At 37.4% G+C, this 27270-nt stretch overlaps 1 protein-coding gene across 4 annotated transcripts in view; it reads left to right on the top strand.

Annotated features, from left to right (window-relative positions):
• Window positions 1-5322, top strand: part of ATP2B1 (ATPase plasma membrane Ca2+ transporting 1) — a 130684-nt gene extending 125362 nt beyond the window's left edge. For 3 of the 4 annotated variants that reach the window (XM_074271106.1, XM_074271105.1, XM_074271107.1), the window contains one exon: window positions 3873-5322. In XM_074271106.1, coding sequence (XP_074127207.1) covers window positions 3873-4184 — 312 coding nt within the window. In that variant the 3' untranslated portion in view covers window positions 4185-5322. The remainder of the gene's footprint in view (window positions 1-3872) is intronic. The other variant, XM_074271108.1, reaches the window with a different exon arrangement.
• Window positions 5323-27270: the final 21948 nt, after the last annotated feature.

The following is a 27270-nucleotide window of genomic DNA, read 5'->3' as shown; positions in this document are numbered from 1 at the left end:
AACTCAAGAAGTAATAGAATTTTCATCTAGGTCAAGTAAAATAAAGCTTTCCTAGATTGTCACCACTTGAGTATTTCATTTAAGAAATCTAAATCCTATTCACTGTTGAAAATAAGGGATATTCACTATCTGTATGTATGGCACCTAAATGTTTGCAAAATGTTTTATACACATTTTGGCTGCTAAGATGAAAGGTGTCTTTGATTTTTTACATGCATGCATCTTTTGTGATAAGTAGCACAATCTTTTATTAGTGCCTTCTCTAAGATCTTAAGAAGTTGAGGAATTTCTCTAGGTAGCTGATAAGCCTTCTCTTGTGTGTGTTTTAAGTTTCTTCCTCAGACCTCCTACTTTGCTTGTATCCTTTTAATAAAATGACCTTCAAACTAAAAAGAGCGGAATATAAATGATGAAGAGAGAAGGAAGCCCAAGGTAGTAAAGGAATACTAAGAGAATTGCTTCAAATACATATCTCACAAAGATCCAATGAGTTATTTTCCATAGAATGGAGAAGGTCTTCCTCTGATTATTCACTTGCTTGAGCAATCCTCTGAAAGGTTGTGGAAACCAAAAAACTTCCAAGAGACTAGAGATGGGCAGATGCCACCTTTGCAAGGGGTGGAAAAAGAAGGGAAATTATAGAAACTGGACCACTAATTAACCTTTGACATTAGTCAAAATTCTAATAGTGAATTCTCAGCAGTTAGTGAAATAGTGACCAGGGAGAATTTACACAACTTACCAAAGAGCCAAACTTTTCGCTTTTTTTTTTTTTTTTTTTTTTTTTAAATAAGGAGACCAAGACAATGCTACAAACACTTCTAGGTTTTTAGCATCACATTTGTCTTTTATAATATTTTTTACAATTAAATAGAGAGTGCATAATGGTAATTTCATTGTATTTATACCAATTCAATAGCCATAATCATAAATTATAGATCACTGTTAATCAGTAAGGAGTTCATTAGTAACTTGCCACAGGACACTATTTTAAATAAACACTGTATGTTTAATAGTTTTACCTGTGACTCAGTGAGGCATGTTTTGCTGATGACAGAGAGGTGAGAGAATGAATGTACTTGGTGATAAAATTAGGATCCAAGGTGATCTTGAAGAATGGGAAAATATACCCAAATTAACAAGAAATTGAATAGAGATTAAAAAGTACTACACTATAAAAGATGCAAGAGGCCTGCTTTAATCAGCCCTGGTGAGAATTTTTGTTGTCTTCAAACTCAGCATAACGTGTTGGCTATGTGACACAACTACACTATAACATGTAAAGCACAGCCTTCATATGAACCTCTACTCTGCATCTTTGTGCCAGTAGGCCTAGGTTATCAGAGCTAGGCCAACCGAACCAAGCTTTGGCAGGACCTCGCCAGCTGAAAAGGGCTAGCATAGTTAAGTTTGGAGAACTTCATCACCAAAATTCTGGCTCTCAGATGATTCAGAGATGAGAGGAGAATGGGGAGGGGAAGTATTAAAAAGTCAAAAGTGGTGATGGGATGAAAGGCACTAATGATTGTGCTATACTTGGTTCCTCTTCGTGACCTTTGGTGGAAAAATAGGCTATATAATCACTTCAGAAATAGACTTCTGTTTTGATAATCACAGATACCAAGTGAATACATACTCTTTTTTTCTGTTGGCTTTGATCACGAAATTTAAAAATGCTTCAATAAAAGAAATCTGTAACACTGAAATTTTGGTAACTTCTGATGACAGTGCCCTGGCCCCATGACATGCTAGGTGGCACAGCCTTTAAAGTGCTTTATTTCTACAAAAGATTTTCCTCCACTTCCTTGTTAGAGACTTTTCAATCCATAGGCATTTCTTTCATCCCTGGAGGGTCTGTCTCATCCTCCTTTCTTACTGATAAATTAGGCTCAGACACTACACTTGGCCATACTGTCATACTTTTCATTAAACAATACATTCCACTCAAAAGATTCTTTACCTTCAAAGCATCATCAAGATTCTGTAAAAGAAATAACCATAATTAGTGCTTGAAATGCAGTATTACATAAAAGTATGCTTTTCAAAAGAAAACCTAAACAAATTTTAGGGTCTTCTTTAATAATCCCTGGAATTAGGGGATCCTAATTACTAATCCCTGAATATAGCCAAGAATAAATGCATTGCGTCTCTCTTAAAGGAAATACTAAATTTCAAACCATGAACTTGATCCAGTGACAATCCATTAATTTTTTAAAATGAACTGAGCATGCTATTTTATTTATAATTTTAATTTGTAAATCTACCTTTTAGCTTTATATTTTTGTACTGTACTATAAGAATTTAGGGTTTTTCCCTACTTTCTTATCTTTATGTAAATGTTCTTTATAATAAATAAAAGCTAACATTTCTATAGCACCTACTATGTGCCTGGAAGTGTGCTAAGTGCTTTGTAATTATTAATCTCATCTAGCTTTACCAAAGATTGAAGTGTACAAACCATTTGGATTTGTAGTTGAAAGAAAGGTCCAATTCTGATTGATATTTGAAAGTCTGTAGGCTTATAGAATTTAGGCCAATCTTAAGTCTTGACTAGAAACTTAATTTTGCAGGTTACTGTAATGTTAGTCACCTAGCATATATATATTTGTAAAAATTATCCTAATTCATTCAGGAAACAAATTATTGCATACACAAGAGTATATGGTGCCTCATCTTAGAAGAAACAAAAACAATAATGATAATAGGGCATATCAGCTAGAGAATAATATATAAAGCAGTAGATACAAATGTAAATTGATATAGCATTGTACACTTAATTGTTGAGATTGCACCACTACAGAATTGTATTAATTTGGAGTTTTGGGGGAAAGACTTTTAGAGGGGAAAAACCAGATGTTAAGAAAGGATGTGTATTCTTTTAAATTAGGTTGCTTTTATTTAAGATATAATAAAAAATAAAGTGTTTGAAAATCTCTCTTATTGAAAGCCACACTGAGACTTGGCTAATAAGATGGCAAACTCTTTTCATGTTAAAACCTGCTTTAATTTTAATCAGAAAACCTTGTATAATAAGAATTCTGCTAAATTTGTCACTTAGTTTGTAGCATAGCTTTATTTTTTGGGTTCAGTGACAAGATGCAATAGAAAAGTTTACTTATATATTGTTCTTTCAAAAAAATATTGTGCTAGAGAAATCACAGTGCATTTTATGTTAATCTTTTTTCTCGCCATGTTTGATGTTTAGGATGTGTTTCTTGAATGAAATATTCAAACTCTTTAGGGAAATGGACATATACTCAAATATTTATATCTGTTAATATGGCACATTTTGCATATTTTGAAGGGATTTGTTTTCATTTTCTTTTTTTTTAAGTAAAGGGCAAAGAGGAATAGATGTCTATTCATTGTTGCATTCAGCTTATATTTGCTTGGCTTTTTCATAGTTGGTGCCCCCCCAATTCCTAGCATGATGAATAGTAACCCTTTGTGCTTGAGTTTGTTCAGCATTTTCTGATTGGTTTCCAGTAAACATCGTAATAAAAATGGGCTAAGCTTATGTATAGTTAAGTTTTTGTTGTGCTTTTTTTTTTTTTTTTTTAATCTCTTTTAAATGGCTTCATTTTGACATTGACTTTTAAAGTCTTAGCCATTGGCCAATGATGTGATTATTTTAACACAATTTTAAACTCTAGACATCTTGATTGTTAGAGTGTGTAGTTTTGTTGTTTTTGCAGTGTCTTACTAAAATGTTTGGTTTTTTTACAGTGTTATTGCAAGTCCCACTGCACATTACATGCAAATATGACTCACTCATACCTTGCTGTTTGTGGATTCAGACTCATAAATAAGCCATTTTCCATGGCAGCCATCTGTAACCCTCTAATACCACTTTCTCTTTGCTCTCCTTGCAGATTCGAGTGGTGAATGCATTTCGTAGTTCCTTATATGAAGGGCTAGAAAAACCAGAGTCACGAAGTTCAATTCACAACTTTATGACACATCCTGAGTTTAGGATAGAGGACTCTGAGCCTCATATTCCCCTTATTGATGACACTGATGCTGAAGACGATGCCCCCACAAAGCGTAACTCAAGTCCTCCACCCTCTCCCAACAAAAATAATAATGCCGTGGACAGCGGAATTCATCTTATAATAGAAATGAACAAGTCTGCTACCTCTTCATCCCCAGGAAGCCCACTACATAGCTTGGAAACATCACTCTGATCGTAAGCTGAATGTTAACACACTAGCTGCATTGTAAAGAAACCAATTGAAACTGGGTCTTTTCACACATTGTGATGGACAAGATAGTATTCTTGTCTTGGACTTCAACAGAAGACATACTTGTACGAATGTAGATTTATTTTTTTAAAACAAAAAAGCTTTCCGCCAGACTTTGAGGGTGCTTTTTTGGGGGGTGGGGAGTAATGAACTCTGACTGATAAAACAGTAACTCGGCATAAGTGACCTGTGGATCATCGCTCGTACTTAAGAATGGTCCTGAAAGGTGTGTTTAAGCAAAGCTTTAGTTTCTCTTGATCCTTGAAGGGGGTGAGGGAGGAGGAAAGCTGAGAGACAATGGAGTCCTGGATCATTGATTGATACTTTAATTTCTGCTGTTGGCTGTTAATAATTTGGATTATTTATGTTTATAAATGATACAGATCTGTTTACAAGGTTTGTAGATACTTTATTGTTCCTGTTCATAGATGGGAAGCTTCCTTATAACTGATGCAGAGAAAAATTAGTCCTTCAAATACTGCTGTATTTTCAGGAAAAAGGGTGTTTCTATTGAAACTGTACTAAATTTTTGCCTACAATTTACCTTGTTAAATATTGTAGATAAATTGCTAATACTGATAGCCAAATAGATAACACTAATGCTTTGTGAAAACATGAGCAGCGGTGTCCTAATGAAGTTATGGCCTCTGTCCTAATTAGTTTCTTAAATACATTTACTACTTAATGGTTTTGAAAACAACTGTTTAATTTTTAAAGATTTTGAAAAACTTGCTAAATAACTTTTTGTTCAGAATTTAGTAGATTGTTTAATGCGGGACATCAATTACGTAATGAAAGTTGCTTGAAATGCTTTTGTTATTTCAGGCAAATTGAATTAAATCAAAATACAACAAAACCTTAGTCCTTTTTGTTTTTGTCTAAACCTGTTAGTTTAGTAATGTCTTGGTGAACTGTGAGTGAATTGTGTTGATTTTTCTAATAAATCTTAAGAAACCTTCATACGGCATGAGGGCTGTTGGCATTTTGGAAAAAAAAAAGGTTAGTAGTAGCATACATGTTTTCCTTTTGTTTTTGAAACCTGTTTGTAAACATAAATAAACACGCCCTTTTATTAAATAAATATGTAGCAATGTTTTTTTACACAATTTTCAGCTTTTTTATGGGAACAGTTCCGAAAAGTTAGTACTTCAGAATGTGATTCATTAACCTCATTGACATAATATCACTATGGTAGCAGCCAGCAGCCCTGTGAAGTACTTTAAGTGGTAAACACATGCTACAGTCTGAAGGAAGTAAAGGTGTACCGAGTTCATCATTTGACATGATTTTCTGACAATTCATTTTTACCTTGTTTGGTTTGTTTTTTGTTTAAGTAATGAAGAGCCTTTTCTTTTGTTATGTTAAATATCACCAGTAAGTGGACAATGAGACTAGCTGAACAGATTTGATGATATAAGTAGATGTTATTTTCTTAAAACCTATTTTCTTCTACCTACCTAGAAGGTCTTTTCTGCCAGGTCTCCCTCTCTTTTCTTCCCTACCCCCACTCCCCCACATCTCACTCTTCACTGTTTGTGAGCCAATGTTGGTGCTCAGGGCAGAGGTATCCATGAAAGCATTGTCAGCTGCCATTGTTTACAAGAATTACCACAATTGATGGAGCTGATGAATAGCTCAACCTCTGGTGCTTGCAATTATGAGGACTTGTTAGAATAGGATTTGTGTTTCATCAAACCTATGTAATCACCATCCTCAGGTCCTGGAAATACATTGGCTCTGCCACCTTGTATAAGCCTATCTTCCTTCAGAAAGTTTTACTCACAACTATAATGCAGAAAGATGCTGCAGGCTATGGTAGAAAGAACTCTGGAGTTGTAATGAGAAAAGCCAAGTTCTCGGTCACCTCTTCCGCTAACTTCTGTGAGACTTTGGACAGATCAATCATTTCACCTTCTCTCCTCTTTCCTTTTCTGGAAAATAAGGTGATGGACTAGATGATCTCCAGAGTCTCTTCTGGCACTTCTACTTACTTACTGAAAGCCTCAAGTCTAGGAAGCAAGACAAAAAGGAAAAATTAGTTGTTCTGCTTCATTCTGAATCGGCTGGAGGTGATATCTGCAGTTCCACTGGCTTAGCAATGCACCTACTTCTGAGGAAGATTTGCATTCAGCTCTTATGCAAATATTCAGATTTTTTAAATTTGAGACAATAGCCTTTCCTAATAATCAGATTTATGACTGCCGTGTTGCAGGGGCAAGACATTTCTTGTTGGTATATACGTTGTCGTTCTCTCTGACTCAGTGTTTTCTGCTAGAGCTTCCAAGAGCAATGTATCAACCAGAAAAATGCAAGTGAGCTGGAGAAAGACAATACCTAGAGCTGAAAACAACTGAAACTCAGCTGTTTTATCTCATCCTCTAACCACCCCTATCAAAAAACAAACAAACAACAAACAATTTTGCATGCTGAATATTTTGAATTATTCCTATATATTTTTTTAATTTTCTCCTGCATTTCCTAGTGTTTGTATGGAAGTTAGGGAAAGGGGGAGTATGTCAAGCATGAGTCATCACCATCTCTTAATAATGCCTCATATGGTAATTTTCATGATACATTAATGCTCAATTGAGAAATAGTGATTATTTCTAAGCATTTATGCATTCTTTCTATTACTCTCATGATTTCTTTTGATATGTACAAGCCAACTGAACTATCATAATGATGTTGAGATTTTTTTTAATGATGCTTACCATCTATTTTTGCCACTTGAGCCTTTTGATTTTTACCTCTTTGTAAAAGTTGTCAATTCATTTTAATTTCATAAATATGCTATCTTTGTGAATGGGGACTAACCTTTTTAAATGTTAGAATTTATATATCAAATTTTGAAGTCAAACAATTTTCCTGCTGAAATCTTCAGGTTTTTAATCAGCCATATGAAAAATCCATAGGTCGCAGCATTGAAATGTATAATAATTCACACTGTAGTGAAACCACAATATCAGCTAAGTCCAGGTTAAAATATTAGTATACCTTCCATCACAAGCAATGTCCTCACTCCTGGGTAGCACAGTTCCACTATCCTTGCTACTGCAACTTGGATTTTAGTATTTAGTGTTATAAGCTTGAAAGAATATATTTTCTCATTTAACTAATGGTGAAAGGTTATACAATTCATACAACAGTAAGTAGCTGATCTTTCTGTAAAAATTTTTAATAAATTTATCTTTTAAGCTCTGCTTATGCATAATTCATCTAGCTCGCAGCTTTGTGGCAATAGTGTATTTTTATGTTCAGTGATTCTTAAATGGGCTCAAATTTCATATTATGTAGTATGTTATATGAATCTGGGGGTTTCTTCTGAATACATGCAAGAAGCAGAAATTGGTCATAAAGCTGTTTCTGGTTGCCCTGTTGTCTGAGAGAATAAGCATATTTGGATTCAGAAGACCAAGTTTGAAGCCCAGCTCTGGCATATACTGCCATGATCCTGGGCACATTATTCAACCTCTCTTTTCCTCAATTTCCTCATCTGTAAATGGAGATAATGACATCTGCCCTGCCTACCTCACAGGGTTGTTGTGAGGCTCAAAGGAGTACTTGTGTAAACTGCTTTATAAACCACAAAATTATTTTTTAAAAAAGTATCAGCTGCTCTTATCATCCTACTAAGATATTTTTCTATTCTGTCCAGTTAGGATTTGTATGTACATTTCACACAATTCATTTGGAATTTAAAAATGAAATTTCTTTTGAGAGCTTGTTAGATTAAGAAAATGAGAATTTAAAAAAACAAAAACCATTAATTGTTATCTCATGGCAATGTGTTTTATTTATTACATATTGTGTACTGTAATTCTATTGTAAACTTCTGCCTTTTGCTTTTCTGTTTCTCCTCCTAAACTCTATAGGCCAGGTGGCATTTTGGCATCAGTGAATGGGCCACTGCAATCTATTTTGATGGCTGTGTTGTATGTATTTGTAGATTGCAGAATAAGATATTTATCAAGTATATATAAGAGTAATCTCACAATCTTAACTTCCAAATATCTTGCCAAGGATGTATCCAACATGCTATTAGAATGAGCCTGGTTAAAAATAAATTTTTTTAAAAAAAAAGGTCTCTTGCTAGTTTAGTTTGCTTTGTACTCTTTATTTTGAGAGATTCTGAAATAAGTGAAGTGGTTTTCGTATATATGTGTGTGTATGTGTGTGTGTGTGTGTGTGTGTGTGTGTGTAGTTATATATTTTATATGTATACATATATATATAAATGTATAGATGTAACCTTTTTAACAAAACGTTCTTTTCAAAGGGTTGCTTACTTCACTCCCTTTTTAGAAATTTCTTCTGCCGAGTCTTCTATCCTGTTAAAGATTATGGCAGTCCCATTTGGTGGGCAAGCAATAACTGCTTATTAATTGCAGGCTACACTGAACATACTAGTGCTTCTTTATTTTGTTAGCATAAATCTGAGGTTCAAGCAGAGGACAATATAATTCTGGCTCCACAGAGAAGAGTTTACAGTCTAAAAGGAGAAGATGGTTCCATATGAGGAAGCGCTAAAGGGAAAGACAGGTATTTTGGTTTGGAAATTGACCAAGACGGAGAGTGGGGAATAGATTGGTATGTGACTGTGATTCCAAAGCTAGAAAGGCAGCTTTGCTTAGTCGTCAGCTAGCCTCAAACCTAGGAAGATTGAATCCTCTCTGATACATATTGACTGTGTTACTTAAGACAAGTCACAATTTCTCAGCGCCTAAAGATGCCAACCTGCCATGATAAAAAAGAGTAGTCTTACCTGGGAGTTCCATGTCTATTCACAGTTCCAGGCTCTGTCCCTGTCTCTCCAGAACAGGAAAGGTCGGGGAGAAGGTAAGAGATGGGGATGAAGAAGGGAAGGTTATCAGCCAACAAAAAGAGCAAGAGTAAAGCTACCTTGTCTAAGGTTCTATCTGATATAAACATGGCACATTAATAATCCACGTTTGCTGTCAAAATTTGAAGGAAAATGTTTGATATTACCCTATTTAGAGAGTGCCTTAAAGCTAGGGTTTTTGCTTTTGAAGTTATTTGGTAATATTTACTTAATGAACTAAGAAAATGGTTCTTTGTTTTTAGAACATTCTGTGCACTGAAATCTTCAACTAAAGTTTTTTGTTTTTGTTTTTGTCAATTTAGTAATGTTTTCCTTAATTCAAATTCTGGTGCTTTATAATTATTTTATTTGGAGGGGCTGACTTGTACATAATTTTTCAAATTATCCATTTGAGAGAATGAACAATCACAGCTATCATTTGGGTCTATTGTTTAAGCAACGTTCGTGTTAGTATTTGTAGTTTGTGAATTATCATGTTTGTTATAGAATATGGAAATTAAATATTTAAGACTTAATGTTTTCCTGAGTTCCAAGTTACATTTTTGTCAAAAATGAGTAGTGTTTTCAAAGCTGTCATTTTTTAAATTCACAGGACTCTGGATTGTAGACAAAAGCAGAAATAACTATATTTAAAATGACTGATAAGAGACAGAACTGGTTGTAAGTCAGTTAACAGCCCTCAAGGAGCTAAGACATTAGACATACACAAATAATTATTGGAAAACACAGAATATGATAGGTGGAAAAGATACTCTTATCCCTGATAAGTGGTTATTTCACAGCCTCTAGAAGATTTCCAGTAATGGGGAAATACCTCAAATTGTTATAGTTTGGATTTAGTCTCCACTTCTTTTGAGACTTGAGACTGACCATCAATAATGAGTATAATGGGAATTTCCCAGTCTTCCTCCTTCTCAAAGCTTATGAATCATTTGAAAGTTTTTCATTCCTTTCTTCTTATCTCCTCCCTCCATTTCAGAAACATTGCTCTCTTTCTCTAAGCTCTCTTGCTGCTTTGATTAATCTCTCTCTTTAAAGATGATTTCTATTAAACACACAGTTGTGTTTCCAACTATGGGACACTTAACACCTCGGTATCTGGCTGACTGCATACTGAATAACATACTGAAAACTGAACACAAAACTTGCCCTTCCTCTGTCCTCTACTTCTGTTCACAACACTTCCCCCCAGACTCTTGCCAAGATCCCTCTCCCATTCCCCAACATCCAGTCTTGTCAAATTCTATCAATGGAGCCTGCAAAATAATGATTTCTCATATCACTCTACCCACCCCCCCAATACTCATCACCACTAAGCTGGACTACTGTTATAGTACTCCAAAAACCCTGTATCATTCACCCTTTACCAATTCATCTTTCATATAAAGTGTCCCTGTTTCTGACTTTACCCGTGCTTGAGTTTTTAAGAATGAAATTCAAAAATCCTTTAATAATTCCTTCTTAACATGAAATTTAAGGCCCTCAATCCTACCTTTCTAGCCTAATTTCTTACTATTATTTCCTTTTGCAAATCTACGTTTTAAGACAGACTACTGATTTCCCCCAGTTTTGTCCTTTCCTCCACCACTGAATATAGCTTGTTCCCGTTGGCTGGGATACATGCTCTCTACTTTTTTTTTTTTTTTTTTTTTTTTTTTTTTTGTCCCTCAAAACCCTCTTCCTTGAAGCTTTTGCACCTTCTTTAAAGGTGATTTTTCATCTTATCAGCCAAAAGGCATCTTTGCCTCCTTCAGTTTTCTTAGGGGATTTTTTTTTCTGAGTTCTCATAATTTTAATATATATTCTGTGTTATATTTACAATTGTACATATTCTGTCTTCTGTTGGAGGGCTAGCTTTTAAAAATATCAGTTATCCAAGTTCTCCAGTGATCCTGGATCTTGGATCTTGTCAAGTCAGTAAAAAGCACTGTAATCTTAGTCTTATAGCAGTCACTGCACTAGATATTAAGTATACAGAAAGGCAAAAATATGGTTCTTATCCTCAAGAAGTAAGATGGGATAACAGAGACAGCATACAAGATAGAGTAGATGATAGTAATTGCAGAGGAACATACTTGGGGAGCAGCATTATAAATACCTGCAGAAGATAGAATTTGGTTTGAGTTTGAAGGAAACCAATAGGTAGAAGTGAGGAGGGAATAAGCATTCTAGGAATGTAGGGTCAGAAGACGGAGGGTCACACGTGGGGAGCAGCAATAAGTCAGGTCTGTGGTTCAGTGATGTTGGAATTGTCACTCCATGTCTGCCTGTCAATGTTACTCTTCCACATTCTCCTGTAAATTCACTGGTGCTAGGAGCCTCCATTTGAGTGTGAGGATGCCATTGGAGCCTATGGCTGTTGTCCAGTTACCCCTCTTTCTTGACACATCACCAGGGCATCCTCAGTTTTTATCCTGTATCTGATGACTCCACTCTTCCCTGGTTTATAATGTGATGAAGCCTGGTCCTGCCCACCACAAGCTTCAGATGATCACTTTCAATTCTTAGAATAATAGAATGCCATGATTTGCAGTTATAAGGTAATACTGGAATAATTCCTGTCCAAATAGAGTACTTGTGTTTCAGTGAGAAGCTCAGGTCAATAAAAGAACTTGGCAATTTCTGAGAAGTGATCTAGCCATCGTTCTGTGCAATACTGTGCTCAACGTATTGCCCATCTGTGGGTATTCAACAGTAATAGCAACTAGCATTTCAAAGCACTTTGCAAATAACTTGTTTGATCCTCACAACACTCTAAGTACTATTATTAGTCATCCCTATTTTACAATTGAGGTACAGAGCAGTTAAATCACCCAGCTATTAAGTGTCTAAGATTGTATTTGAACTCAGGTCTTCCTGACTCCAGGAAAAACATTGAGCCACTTAAGTATTGATGGACAAGCTCCATAGATGGTGTTTTCAACTGCATATCATAATCTGAAATTCTTCATCCACTTGGTTTTATGGTTGTCCTTATTTCTTCCTATCTAACTTATTCCAACTAGACTATCATCCTCCTTTCACTGATGGTTGCAATCTTGGAGTCCCCTCCAATTTTGTTCTACCTACCCCTTCCCCACTTTTTTTTTTTTTAATACCTTGTTGATTCCATTTGTATAATATTTTTTACAACTGTTCCCTTTTCACATGGCCATCACCATGGCCCAGACCTTCATTACTTCTCACCTGAACAGGGATACATAAGCATCCCTTCAAATGATTTTCTTAAAGCACAGATCAAAGCTCCAAACATGTTCCTCCCTTTTTGCCTCTAGCATCAAATACAAATACTCTGACCTTTTTAAGTTCTTTCTGCTCTGATTCTGAGCTCCCTTTCCTATATGCCACTCCCCATCAGCAATTCTGCCTCCCAGACTAACTTACTTCCTATTTGTGCCTCCTACACAATAAGGGCTAGCATTTATTTACAGCTCTACAGTTTGCAAAGTACTTTGCATCCATTCAAAACCCCTATGAGGCAGTTGCTGTTATTCTTCCCGTTTTACAAATGATAAAGCTAAGGCCTACAGTGGTTGTGACTTGCCAAGTCACACATCCAGTGACTGCTGTCCCACCTAAAGGTCACATTACTGCTAGAATGTCCTCCCTTCTGCCCGTCTGAAGATAACAAGCCTCCTTTGAAGATATTATGTCTTCTCCAAGCCTCTAAAAGATGCTTCCCCTTGAAAATCACTTTGTACTCACCAATTGCTTCACCAATAAAACATGAACCCCTTGAAGGCAAGGCCTTCATTTTGGCTTCATATCCCCAGCACCTAATAGTGCCTGGTACATAATGACTATTCAACTACTTGTTGATTGATAATTCATTTTATTAGATTCTATTAGGTACAACTACCTCTTGGAATCCATCTACAAACAAACCCCTCTTTCCAGGTTAAGAATTCCTGTCTTTTTGATTATTAGAATTATAGATGTGGCTGGAGTGCTCAGACTTTAGCATCATGACTCTGGTCAAACCCCCTAACATTATTAACAGTTACAAGGAGTAGAACAGGGACAATGTGTGAGCCAGACAGTAGGGCAGAACAGACCAGATTTGGCAATTTAGCAGGTGCCCCTGGATATAGGTCATCTGCAGAAATCAAGGTTTTAGTTCCATGAATGAAGGGGCCAAGTTTAAAAAAAGAAAAGTCTAAGGATAAAGGAAAATTTTGCACATTTGTAAATTTGACTTAGGGGAAGGTGAGAGAGGCAGATCAAACAGTGACTCTGGTTTGAAACTTGGAGGACTGGAGCAGCACTTATCACAATGCCTGGCCCATGTTAGGCATTTAATAAATGTCTATTAGTTGATAAATTGTTAAATTCTGCTCTGCTTAAGCTTCAGTTTCTTCCCATGTAAAATGGAAATGTTAATAGTGAAGAGATAATGTCGCCTAAGCTAAGTGATAGCTAACTTGGGTGGTCCTGCCTGATGTGAGACAATTCATTTAACCTGTCAGTGATCCAGTTAATTCACTCAGATTATAAATTGCAAAGCAAGTACTGCCCTAGTTGGTAGTTTCCTTACCAGAAATTTAAAGAAATCAGAAGAAAGCCATGTCCAAAAAAAAAAAAAAAAAAAAAAAAAAAAAAAAAAAAAAAAAAACAAACCCAAACCTATTACACCTACCTGTTCTGTTAGGAAGTTCAAATAGGAAAGATTAGGTATATGAAGTACTTTGCAAACTTTAAAGTCGCCTGATATTATAATGCTGTCAAGAAAAAAAGTAGATCAAGGAACCCAAAAGATAAGATTTCCCAAGAAATTCAAATTAAGAATCAGAATATTCTGATTACATATTATTAAATTGTAATGTTAGGATCAGACAATAGTATACTTTGAGGAGTGGGGAGAAAGAGAGGATGGTACACCATTTAAAAAAAAAAAAAAAAAAAAAAAAAAAGAATCCTCTTGGCCCTAAAGGAAATGTTTAGTATCTTTACCAGCTAAGTCCCTGAACCACGAGGTGAAAAAAAGGGAACAACAGTCTATCCCTTTTACCAGTCCCACTGAAATAACTTTAATCTTCCCTGATGATAACAGCGTACCCAGTGTCCCTTTTCCTCTTCCTCTCATCAACAATGCAAGTCAGCTTCCTACCAAACTGCTTCCTGCATCCTTATTATACAAATCTATCATCCCCTCCCTTAAAATCCTCACTTCTACTGGATCTCGGGTCCTCCCTAAGCCAAATGTACAAATGTGCAAAATTTAACTTTATCCTAGGCTTTTTTTTTTTTTTTAATCTAGCCCCTCCACTCACAGAACTAAAAACCTTGATTTCTGCAGATGACCCATATCCAGGGGCACCTGTTAAATGTTTAGCAGCTGATTTCAGAAAATGACACACTTAAAGGTTCAATCTGCATTATTATTAACATTCTATCACTTTCTTACTGCTAGACAATCAGTAAAACAGCAATTCAAGCCCTGATGTGTAGCTTACAACCAATTTCTCCAAAAGCGGAAATGGTCACACTGAAAAGAAAATTAACAATTGACTCTCCAGAGCCCTTCCCACAATGCCTTGCAAGAGAACCCTCAATTTCTACTCTTTCCTCCATAAGAGAAGGGGAGAAATCCACCTATTGCTCTCCAGGGCCATTCCAGATCATGTTTTACTTCTGTCACTCAACTTCGATAAAATATGTATTATCTCCTTATACCAGCCTTTCTATTTCATTTCATCAATTGTTCTCAACTTATTTTCACCTTTTATGATGAGTTCTGGAAATGACCCCACTGTTACTTATATATCCATAGGAAGAACTGCCAGGATGGTCATTGGCCTTGAATTTGTGTCTTTTGGGAATGGATGAATAGATTTGGAGATAATTAGCGCAGAGAAGAAAGATTTGTAGGTAGGAGGTAAAAACTGGTTACTTCCACTCTCATCAAGAACTCCTTTCTAGTGGCTTTTTCCTCTAGGTCCAAAAATATGCTTGTCCCAACTATTAAAAAAAGAAAGAAAGAAAGAAATCTTTACTTTAAAATCTAGTAACAAGCAAGCTTTTGTCTTATTTCAATCCTTCCTTTTGCCAGTAGATTGCATTCACAATCCATTTCTTCATTGTTCAAAACTAATCTGACTTCTCCCCTATCAACTTTAACAAAACTACTCTCCATGGGCACCAGAATCTGATTAATTGCAAAAAGTCAATGATCTTTTTACACAATCATAGAGTTTTAGAGCTAAGAGAAAACTGAAATGTCATGTACTCCAACCCTGTGTTTTATTATTTTTAAATTTCTCTTTGTTATGAAGTTGTTATTCATTTTTCAGATAAGGAAATTATTCCAATTCAACAAGCATCTAATAAATGCATAGATGAATTAACATTAAACACCTACTGTGTATAAGACATTCTGTTAGATGCTAGGACTACAAAAAACAACTCTAGTCTCTGACCTCAGACAGTTTACTGGAGGAATTCCAGTTCCAAAATTTACTGGAGGAATGCCAGTTCTACTAGAGAAATACCAAGTGCAAAAAGAGAAGTATTTATATGATATATCAAGCAGGAAAGAGACAGCAGGCAGTTTACATTCTACTGGAAGAATACCAGGTGTAAAAAAAAGATAAGTATATGATATTTCAAGTGTAAACAAGAGAGAATACCAAACTTTTAGGGAGGATATGGTGACTTCCACATGAGCTGGGCCTTTAAAGAAAATAAGGATTCTAACAAACTGGGAGGGGAAAAAAGGGAAGTATTCCAAACATGAAATTCTTGTGTTCCCCAAGAGATGGATTACTGAGTTTGAGGAAGAGCAAGTGGCCAGTCTGGCTGAAACATAAGAATGTATGAAGTGGAAATAATGTGAAATAAGTTTTGAAAGATAGGCAGAGCTACATTTTGAAGTCTTAAATGCCAAGCAGGGCAGTTTATAGTTTATCTAAGAGGTAACAGGGAGCCACTGATAGTTGTTGGTCAGGGAAATAACAATCAGACTAATGCCTCTGTGAAGAAATTTGAAGCAGAAGGACTAATTAGGAAGCAAGAGGGGGCCCAAAAAATCTCCATAACATACCCCAAGTTCCCCAGCTGAACTAGGGCAGTAGCTTTGTGAAAAAAGGAAATGGATATAAGGTATTATGGAGGTGAAATCAATAAGACTTTACAACTGACTAGATATATGGGTAAGGAATGAAGGGGATAGGAAAGGGATGCACAGGCAAGGATGATTTCCCTGAGTTTGTAAGCTTGAGTGACTAATAATAATGAAGCATGAAAAGGGGTGGGGGATGGCTTCTGTTTTGGACAGGTTGACATTGAAACGCCCACAGGACAAGCTGTCTAGCTGGAAATGCCCAAAAGTCAACTGATAATAGACTAAAGCTTAAAGATAGACTGTGGATCCAGATCTGGAAGTCATCTGCCTAGAGATAATATGTGAATCTTTGGGAAATGACGGCATCACTGATAGAGGATATAGAAAAAAAGAAGAAAGGGAACCAAAATGATTCAGTAGTAGTGAGTATGATAGACACTGTTCCCTTTTTCCCTCTAAAATGCCCCCAAACACATCTAGAAAATGTACCAGACTGAATTATAAAGAAAAAATCAGAGACACTTTTCCAGCCCAGGTCAGAATAGGGAGACAATGAAGTTTGGACGAGGAAGATGAGGCCATGCACCACATAAGTGTCTAATCGACCTCCCAGCATCTCCATAGAGACAGATGCTATCAGGATTTGTTGCCTACTGAGTCCCAGATTCAGGGCAGACTGAGAAGGGCAGTGGGAAGTTGCTACAGGCCATTGGTGAAGAGGAGAAAGTTCAGATGCAAACACTCCCCATCCCAGGAGCAGACCAGGGCTTCAGTCCCAATTTCTAACCCAATCTGAAGCCTATAGAGAAATAATCAGGGCAAGAATACTTGACCAAAAGGAATCTGAAGTTCTGTAGCTCAGAAATAGCAAAACATCCAACTGGCTAATAGTGACCAAGTCTAACTATCCTGCTTTTGCTGTTGCTCTGACCCAAACCCCACGGTAGAAACTTACAAAGCATGGGAAGAGCGATCAGACTTTGCTCTTGAGAGCACTGAAAGCTTGTAGGTGCCTTCCCATAAATAAGAAAATGAATGGCTAGAAAAGTGGCAGTATATAAATGTGAATACTTTTGTGCTACAAGAAATAATGAAGGGGACCACACCATTTCAGAGAAACCTGGAAAGACATGAACTAATGCAGAATGAAGTGGAGAGGCAGGAGAATAAGTTATACAATGACAATAATATAATAAAGATAAACAGTTGAAAGAATAGAAACACTGATCAGTAAAATAACCAATAGTGAAACATATTATTCACCTCCTGACAGAGAAGAGGACTCGAGTACAAAATGAAACATTTTTTGGACTTGCCCAAGACAAATTTGTTTTGCTTGATTCTATGTGGTTTCTAACAGGGATTTGCTTTTCTTTTTTCTTAGTGTGGAGGAAAATAGCAGGGGAGAGAGAAGTAGAATTTTTGCTAATTGAAAAAATAAAATTTCAGAAAGGAAGAGAGGGAGGAAAAGAGTGGCAGAGAAAGGGAAGGAAGGGAAGAGAAGACAGAGAACCAAACTGAACCTTGAGCTAGAAGGTAGGACAGATAGGTTGATAAAGCTAAGGATGAGGAGATCAGAAAAATGGGAAGAGAAACAAGAAAGAACAGCATCACAAAAACCAAGAAAGGAGGGTGTGGCCATAGTGTCAAATATTGTACAGGACAATAATGCATCTAAGACAAAATTTTGAGGGATGATTTGCCCAAGACCACAGAGGTAATTAGTGACAAGGATGGAACTTTGGGGATATACTATAGTGAAGATTCCTTTCATGTATGGGTGGGACTTGATGGCCACCAAGGTCCTGGCTCTCAAGTTCTATAATTATGTGACCAAAACTGAGGTTTCTATAGTCCTAAGTAAGTATCATTTTAATTCTTTTGAGGCTTAGATGCCCCTTCTCTGAAATTCTGTCCTGACATAACCAATCTGAACTTCAATTTTCTCATTTATTAAATGAGGATGAGAAGAATCATAGTAGAGTAAATGGAGAGAGGGTTGGCCTTAGAATCTGAAAGTGCTTTCTTTCTATGCAACCATGGGCATGATAAATAACCTTTCAATGCCCTATGCATTAATGATGAATTATAAATGAGTTGTCAATATGCATGGAGTTCCATACTGGGAATCCCCCCACAGTGATTAGAAATCCACCCTTACCCCACCATGCAGTCAATTATCTTATGACTTTACAACCCTTAAAACACGACAAATATTATTATTATTATTATCTTGACTTCCATGATGTTTTCCTGGACCGCTGCTCTCGCTATCATTCCCTACTTTTGCTGTATCCACTTTTTGTACCTTGGAGCTCCTTAACTCTAGATATCCTTTGAAAGCCTATTCTTGACATTATGTTTTTTTAATAATCCCTCAATCAACTCCCTAATTATCTCAGTTTCAGACATGATGAACATGGCCTCAATTATATCTCTAGTCATAATTTCTCTTCTTTTTTTTTTAATTCAACAAATGATATTAAGCACAATGGAACTCTATGTTCTGTACATCTTTTCATCAATTGTGAAATGTCAAAAAAAAAAAAAAAAAGGAATGCATTGTCAAACATCACTTGCAATAAACCTGCTTTTCCCTTTAGACTGCCTCATCAAGCTTGCCCTTAGTTCACGTGGAGCTGATGCTCATGATGATTTTGCATAAATGGAAGAATAGGCATATTGCCCAATGGTTATTAATGTCCTCTTAGTCACTGATAAGGTCTGAGCTTTCCTTCTCTACAACTTTGATATCTTCCTTTCTTCAGATACTTTGTACATTGGTCTCACCACACCCTCACAATTGTATTGTCCCCAGCACATACCTCTCCCATGTATATATGGTCAAATTTGACTGCTTTTCCTATCTCTTTTTTTTCCCCTTAATTCCATTTCTACTCGCTCCATAAGCAAATCCAAGACTATGATGTTAGTGTCCAAATGTGGTCATTCCATTGACCTTAGGAGAAGAACTTGTATGAATGAATTAGCTCAAGGACCTTCTGACACAGGGACAAATAAGAGGATTGCCAGGTTAAACCAGGATCCCCAAATTAGTTTAAAATATCCAGAAACATCTTTAGAATTCTCTCATCCTTTCCAAGTTTCCTAGTCAAAGAGTAACCTACATAGGAGACCACACATGGAGATCACAGATCTCTGGTGTTTACTAGTCTGACAAGGATTTTCTCAGTGCTGGCACACAGCAAGCACTTAATAAATGCTTATTAATTGATTTATTTGAGAGGGATTTGTATAGCATGAAGAATATAGCAGTAGCTGCTTCCAAAGAAAAAAATTCCTCACATACCTTGGAGGGGTGTCTCCATTCCTTAAGTAATATTAAGTCATCTAATCTCTTTCCTAAGCAGGGCGTATTTATGCCATTTTAAATATGTTTAAAAGTGTTAGATTTTTCTTTTCTTTTTTTCTTTTTGAATTTTATGCTCTGGTGTGCATCGAGATTTTGTAACTGCAAGCTTTTTTCAGCCAACAATCTACATCAGAGGACCGATGTATGAAGTACTATGTGTGATGGTTGCTATGGGAATATTTAATGCAAGTGTTATTTCATACTCTACCCAGAAGATTAGAAGGGAAGTAGAGAAGCTTGAAACACTCTCAAAAAACAAAGAAAAGAAAAAGTGAACAAGAAAATGGGGAAAAACAAGGGGTCAGGTTGTTTCAACCTTCTGATCTCCCACCTGGCTGTCATCCTCTGGGCTTTTGCATTGTGCCCTAGGAGACATCCTACAAGATCCTTCCTTCAGCCCTGGAACCCGCACCTCATTAGTATTCTCCGCCCTGCCTCTGTTGGAGGATGGAGAGTTCCTCCCAGAATCTGCATTTTAGGAAGGTGCCTAGGCCAGCTATCCCTGCATTTCCCACCAGACTGTACTTCTCTGGACTTTGATTATCTCCACGCTCATCTCCACCTTCATCTGTCTTGGCTTTTTTGTTTATTGGTTTGGTATCTTCTCCCATTTGATTGTAAGCTCCTTGAGGTTTCTTTGGATCCCTGGCACTTAGCACGGTCCTCTGCATCTGTTATAAGCTTAATAAATGTTAATTGATTGGGGAAAAGAAAGCGGGGTAGACAATGCTACCAACATGAACTCCTAAATATCTCTTAATTTTTCTCTTTTTACTTCGGCCAAAATAGGAAAGATACTGGAGTAGGAATCAAAAGATGGGTTCGCATTCTGTTCCCTGTACTTAACAATTGTGGTTCTCAAGCAAGTCCTTTAGCCTTCTTGGAACTCAGTACTATCATCTATAAAATAGGGGAGCTGGATTCAGTGATCTTTAAGATCCTTTCCAGTTCTAAATCTATGATTTTATGTGGGACAGAAAGGAAGTGTTTTCAGAAAAAAAATGAAAGTTAAATCTTGCAGAAATCACTGCATTGGCAGGCTATAAAAGGGGACCACCACAATAAGCTAAGACTCACCTTTCTGAGTTCAAACTGGGCTTCAGTCACTTCCTAGCTGTGTGACTCTGGGCAACTCATTTCACCCTGTCTGCTCCAATTTCCTCTGGGAAATAAGACAGAGAAGGAAATGGCACACCACTCCAGTATCTTTGCAAAAAGCAAAACAAGACAAAAAAACAAACAAACAAACAACAACAAAAAACAAATAAGGTCTCAGACATGACTGAAAAATTACTGAACAACAAGCAGATAGATTTAAGGTTTGCATGGTATCTCATCTGATATTATGGGAATAATTTCTTATACAGAAGAAGCCAGAGATAGAAATATATAAAGACTTGTGCTGTTAGGAAAAGGTAGAGTGCCTTAGAAATGCTATACACTAGCCTAAAAATTTAAAGAAAAAAAAAAAAGATGTTAAGTGATTGTAACGTGTTGAGGATTAGTGAGAAAGGTACTAACTGGTATCTAAATTGTTTGTTTTTTTGAAATTTGCTGTCAGTGAGTATTTCACATAACCAGTGACTGGTAATACAAGCTGTTGTTTCAACAGCTGTATCAAATAAAGCGCTATTTTTTAGCTGAGAAATGTGCCATTCTGTTAATGATGCCTTTGGGAGGTTTGACTATTTTAAGCAATAGGCCATAATCAAGATACCATACTTCATCAGCAAAGGCTGATTTCATGAAAAATAACTTGGAGGTAATTAACAGCTTCCTTAGGGCTGGTTTTGGAAAGCTAAACCTATAATGTGACAGTAAACTCAATACTACACTTAAAATAACCAGGATACTGAATTTTAAAAAAAAGCTGTTGAATTCAACTTATATTGCATAAAAGTACCTAAATAAAAAAGACTCCATTCTAGGCAATCTGGACCTGCTCCAAAGGCCCCAATAAGGGCTCTTCCATTAGCCCAACTAGGTGTGGTCAGATCAGCCTGGGGCTCCATAAGAAAGTAGATTTCAGGACTGCCAGTCTATGGGGGAAAGGCTGTACAATAATGGTATAAGAATGTGATGAAATAACATTGAGCGTAAGAAATGATGAGGGAGAAGCTTCAGAGAAACCTGGGAAGACTCATAAAAACTGATGCAAAGCAAAGTGAGCAGAACCAGAAGAACATTTTATATAACAACTATGTTGTAAAATGAACAAACTGTGAAAGACTTTAAAACACAATGAGCAATCACAATTCTAGAGGAACCATGAGACATACTGTAGAATGAAAACAAACAAATAAGCATGTGTTAAATACTTTCTATGTGCAAGGCACATGTTAAGCACTTTATATTAACTTATCATCAAAATGGAAATTATTACAGTTAAAGAAACTGAGTCAGGAAGTAGAGACATTTTTAGACAGCCAATGTGGGAATTTGTCTTGATTATGGGAATAATCCCGGGGAAGAAAAATGAGAGAAAATAAATGCTTAATTGAACAAATCAATTTATTATAGCTTTACTATACTGTATCTTGTGATCCCCTTGCACTCTGTTAAGCCACTTAAATGCAGGATATGTCTCACACTTCTATTACCTTAGTGTTTAGCATGGTCTCCTACATACAGTAATCACTCATTAAATATTTGATATTATTAGATCTGCCCAATTGCTGTCCTTCATCCCCGAGACAGACAAATCAGACTAGTGGAAGCAGCAGGGTACCGTGAGGGGAGACATGAGGCAGCATATGCCAGGTAAATAAAAACTAATACAATCGCCAATGAACAAGAACCTTGGCAATGGCAATGCTTCCAGCCCAGTGCCCTCATGCATCATCCAACCCTTGTGGAGATGCAGCCTGGGGCTTTGGAAGGTGTCAGCCATAACCTACCAAAGAGCCAATGGGAAAAATACTCAATCTAGAAAAGGTATCGGATACAGGACAGTTATTTATGTCCTCTCCCACAAAAGAAAGGCTTAAGATACAAGATTCGTAGAGTACATTAACAAAGGCTTATGACATAAAACAAAAAATCCAATACACCTATTCTTTCCTGGAAGGCAAGAACAACTTTGTGGAATTGTGGTAAGGATATGTCACACACATAGGAAGGAGCTCACCAACTCCAGCTGGACATGGCACTTTAATCCCTTCAGGATTAGAAGGATCCTGTCCAAGGGGCCACCCTCACAGTTAACCAGCTAACATATACATAGGATTTACATATACAAATACAAACTCATTTGCTCCTGCCAAGAATCCTGTGAGGTAACGCTTCTTATTATCCTCACTTTAAAAATGAAGAACCGGAGGCACAGAAATGTCTTCCCTGAGCGCACTCTACGGGCCATTAGTGCTAGTTGTTCTGACTTTTGTTCCATCACTGAACTTCAATAACTCTGACAGCTTTGCTGCAGCTCTACATCACTGAAATCCAGTTCGGGAGCTTGTCAAGAGATCACCCTCCCAATGGATGTCATTGGTGCTCTTTGGGAACAAAGGGGGAGCCACAACATGCATTGTTTACCTTGGCCTCTGAGGAAGAGGAAGGGTTATAAAAAACATCTGTTATTCACCACCAGACTCAGATTTAAGAACCTCTCAAACTCAGGAGGTAGCCACCAGGTGACCACTGCTGTGACTACCTGAAACGACCACTGAAGAGATCACTCTGTGACCATCTGAAGTGACCACTGAAGTACTCACAGTAACCACCTGAAGCAACCACTGCTATGACCACTGAAGTAACCACCTGAAGCAACCACTGAAGTGACCACCTAAAGTGACCACCTGAAATGACCTCTTCTGTGACCTGCTGAAGCAACCACCTAAAGCGACCACTGAAGTGGTCATTGCTGTGACCACCTGAAGCAACCACTAAAGTACTCACAGTAACCACCTGAAGCGACCATGAAAGTGACCACTGAAATGACCACTGAAGCAACCACTGCTGTGACTACCTGAAGTGACCACTGAAGTACTCACAGTAATCACCTGAAGTGACCATTGAAATGACCATCTGAAGTGATCACTTGAAGTGACCACTGTTGTGACTATCTGAAATGACCACTTAAAGGAACCACTGAAGTGACCACTGCTATGACCACCTCAAGTGACCACTGATGACCAGTGTTGTGATGACCTGAAGTGACCACTGCTCTATTTGAAGTGACCACTGCTCATTTAATGATGATTAGAACCCTATAATTAGGGAAAGAAACATAAAGCAGAAGACAAAGCTGGGGACTGGAGATCCAAGTTCAGCCAGACTTAGTCAGAACAGTATCCTTTTCTTGGGTGGATGAGTGGTAGCCATTATTGCTGAGGTAGGTAGGTACCAAAAGTCCAAGGGAGAGCAGGCAGCAGGAGTATGTCATTAAATGTTTAACAACTAGACTCTCAGAAAAGAAAAAAAAAAAAAAAAAACCCAGCATGCAAAAGCACTTTTCAATTCAATCTGCATCATTAATACTTTCTTAACCCTAGACAATGAACCAAATAATAAATCAAACCCTGGTTTGTAGGAAAGGTGTAAATGCTGACAAGGAAAATAGAACAATCAATTACAAGCTGGTTAAAGCTGGCTCTGGCACACTCTTGCTGTCAGGAATCTTACAACTCTTTTTAAAGAAAAAAGACAAACTTTTGCAGAGCATTTATAGCCTAAGGGAAGAGTTCTCCTGGCTCAGCTGCCAACCATCTCCCAAAAACACCTCAATGACGGGGACCAACAGATAGATAGATCAGGGATTGCTATGTCAGAAAAGTCTTTTAGAAAGAAATCAAAGATCAGCAGTTCAAGGGGGCTCCCTTGTTAAAAGTGAAAATGCAAAAAAGCACCACTAATTCTTCTAACTAAATTATCAATGAAAAGCTAGAATTAAAATCTTTTTAGAGGATGGTAACTATTGTGTTCCAATACACAGGGGCATTCAGACTAGCTAGGACAACTGGATATTGCCTAATAGGTAACCATAGGCAACTTGCTTTAAATCAAAAGAAACTGTTATTAGTATATCAGCAGTAAGTCCACAAATGAGTGTTTCTTAAGTGCTCAGGATGATTGAAAACAGTTTGCTTTCAATTATTTTAAAAATTCCTCTTGCAATTTTTCACTTCTAATTTGCCAATTAAGCAGAAGTAGACAGCCCGGGTGGCAGCTCTCCATCAGTTCAGCAGGATGCCTGGGTCCTAGACAGTAGGACCACAAAGCTCATGCTGGGCCATTAAAAGTGCTCAGTCAGTCCTGGATTTGCCTCTGACCTGCCTTATTATGCTAACAACTTGGGACCTTGGCTTCTGCCTCTGTCCCTGACTGACCTGGGCGATTTTGGACAAGTCACCTAAGAGTAAATGGGACTCAGTTTCCCTGTCTGTAAAAGAGGAGGATGGGTTCTGAAGTGCCTTTTAGTTCTAAATGGAAGGTTCTGTTCCTCAATTTCCTCATCTGTAAGATGGTTTCTGAGAACCTCTGGAGCTCTAAATCGAGGATCCCATGATCCAACTTTACCCTCTTAGTTTACGAATGAAATGATCAAATAAGCCTTAAGTAGCATAGTCAGACCATGGGATGCAGCAAGGGGAAGAAAATACACCACCCCCTCTCCACCTGTATGACTGAATAAATCCCTCACTTTCCTCCAACTCTAAATTTAACATTCCATTTTTCTTGATGGAATAATAAAGTGGAAATATGTTTAGAAGAATTGCACATGTTTAATCTATATTGTTTTGTTTTGTTGTGTTTTTAATTTTATTTATTTATTTTCCCTGAGGCTGGGGTTAAGTGACTTGCCCAGGGTCACACAGCTAGGAAGTGTTAAGTGTCTGAGACCACATTTGAACTCGGGTCCTCCTGAATTCAGGGCTGGTGCTCTATCCACTGCGCCACCTAGCTGCCCCCATGTTTAATCTATATTGGATTATTTGCTGTCTAGGGGAGGAGGCTAGGGGAAAAGAGGAAGAAAAAATTGGAGCACAAAGTTTTGCAAAAGTGAAGGTTGAAAACCACCTTTGCATGTATTTTGAAAATAAAAAGCCATTCTTAAGAAAATTTTTTAAAGTTAAAATCCTATCATTTTACCCTGTAGCCTTGGGGAAAGTCCCTTAATGCCCCTGGGCTTCAATTTCCCCAAATAATGTAAATTATTGTTAATTTGTTAATAATGCAAAAATAATGTAAAATGAGGAGTTGAGTGAGATGGTCTCTAGGATCCCTCTCAGCTGATTGAGACTCCAAATCTCTCTGCACTACACCCTGCAGGGCCCCTCCTCCACGCTGTTAGTGCAAGCTGAAGGAAAGGATGGGAATGGGCAAAGTTGGCTGCGGGTGCCATTGAGGGGAGCATCAGGGGTGGCTGCCATCCTGGCCAAGTCTTCCTGGTGTTTTTCCTTGGGAGGGTCTTTGAAGAAGGGAGTCTAGGAAGCCATTCCCTCGAGCTCTCCTTTCTGGTTCCTGATGCCGGAGTCCACATGTAGATCAAACAGCAGTTTCTAAAAGTAGCCCTTTGTTCAGGGCCTACACAACTCATTACACAGGAGTCTGGATCACTGCTTAATTCAAATTGTTTCCTGATTACTTTTACTCCAAGCATTCTAATTACATAGGAGAGCTAGCTCCCCACCCCACCCCTACCCCAGTGAGCCAGCTTTGTGAAATAGAGGCAGCATCTCATTTCAACATTTATACTCGGTCTGTTTATTTCTCTGTCAAGCATTCTCAAAAAGGCAAACAGACTCACAGACTCCCCTTTCCTTTGCCTCTTACAGTTATTTTTCAAGAAGGCCTTTCTGTTCCTAACCTTATCAAAAGGTTAATTGAGACCTAAAATATCAGGCCCCCGATACAGAAGCTCTGGGCAGCCTTAATTGTTTTTCTTTGGATTTGATGCCAAGGCCTGAGTCTAACATAAATATTTGGCTACAAACAGTCAGTCAAGAAGCTGGAAAGGAATGGATAGCGTGAACTGTAGAATGCAAGTCAGGACGTTCAAAATTCTGAATGGTTCTATCAGGGATATGAAATGTTTCACTTCTACAAACATATCTCGACTCACTTCTTTAAAAAAAAACAACCTTTTTTTTTGGGGGGGGGGTAAATGTATAATGTTTTGTTTTAGGGGGCAGCTAGGTGACAAAGTAGAATCCTGAAATCAGAAAGACTCAATTGTGTTCAAATCCAGTCTCAAATAATTTACTGTGTGACCCTGGATAAGTCTTTTTGTTTGCCTCAGTTTCCTCATTTGTAAAATGAGCTGGAGAAGGAATGGAAAACCATGCAAGAATCTTTGCCAAAAAAATCCCAAATGAGGTCAGATATACCTTCCTCTCCAAATATATCCCTCTCTCCTTCCCTTCCGAGAGGGCCACCCTCTCTAAGGAAGAAACAAGTTATATGACATGTTAGAAGTCACACAGGTGGTAAGTGACAGAGCCAAGATTTGATTTTTTTTCCCCTTTGATTCGAAATCTCCATTTAACCAAATCAAAGGTACTTAACTGGAAAACAGACTTTCAAAAAATCAAAAAATCAGTGAATTTGGATGGGGAAGGGGGGAAATGAGACATCTTTATTTTTGTTACTCTCCAACTGAAATTTAGTATTTTCTTTAATAATGTAAAACCATTATTCTAAGAAAACTATCAGCTCCACCACACTGCCAAAGGAATCCATGACCCCTGCCACAAAAAAATGATAAGGAATCCCAGCCCTAAGCGTTACTGTTCAGGCCTTCTTTCTACTCAGTAGC

This window comes from Sminthopsis crassicaudata, chromosome 5 (genome assembly GCF_048593235.1).
Source record: "Sminthopsis crassicaudata isolate SCR6 chromosome 5, ASM4859323v1, whole genome shotgun sequence".
Classification (NCBI taxonomy): Eukaryota; Metazoa; Chordata; class Mammalia; order Dasyuromorphia; family Dasyuridae; genus Sminthopsis; species Sminthopsis crassicaudata.
The sequence above is the reverse complement of the archived record's forward strand: the minus strand, read 5'-3'. Positions and strand labels throughout refer to the sequence as shown.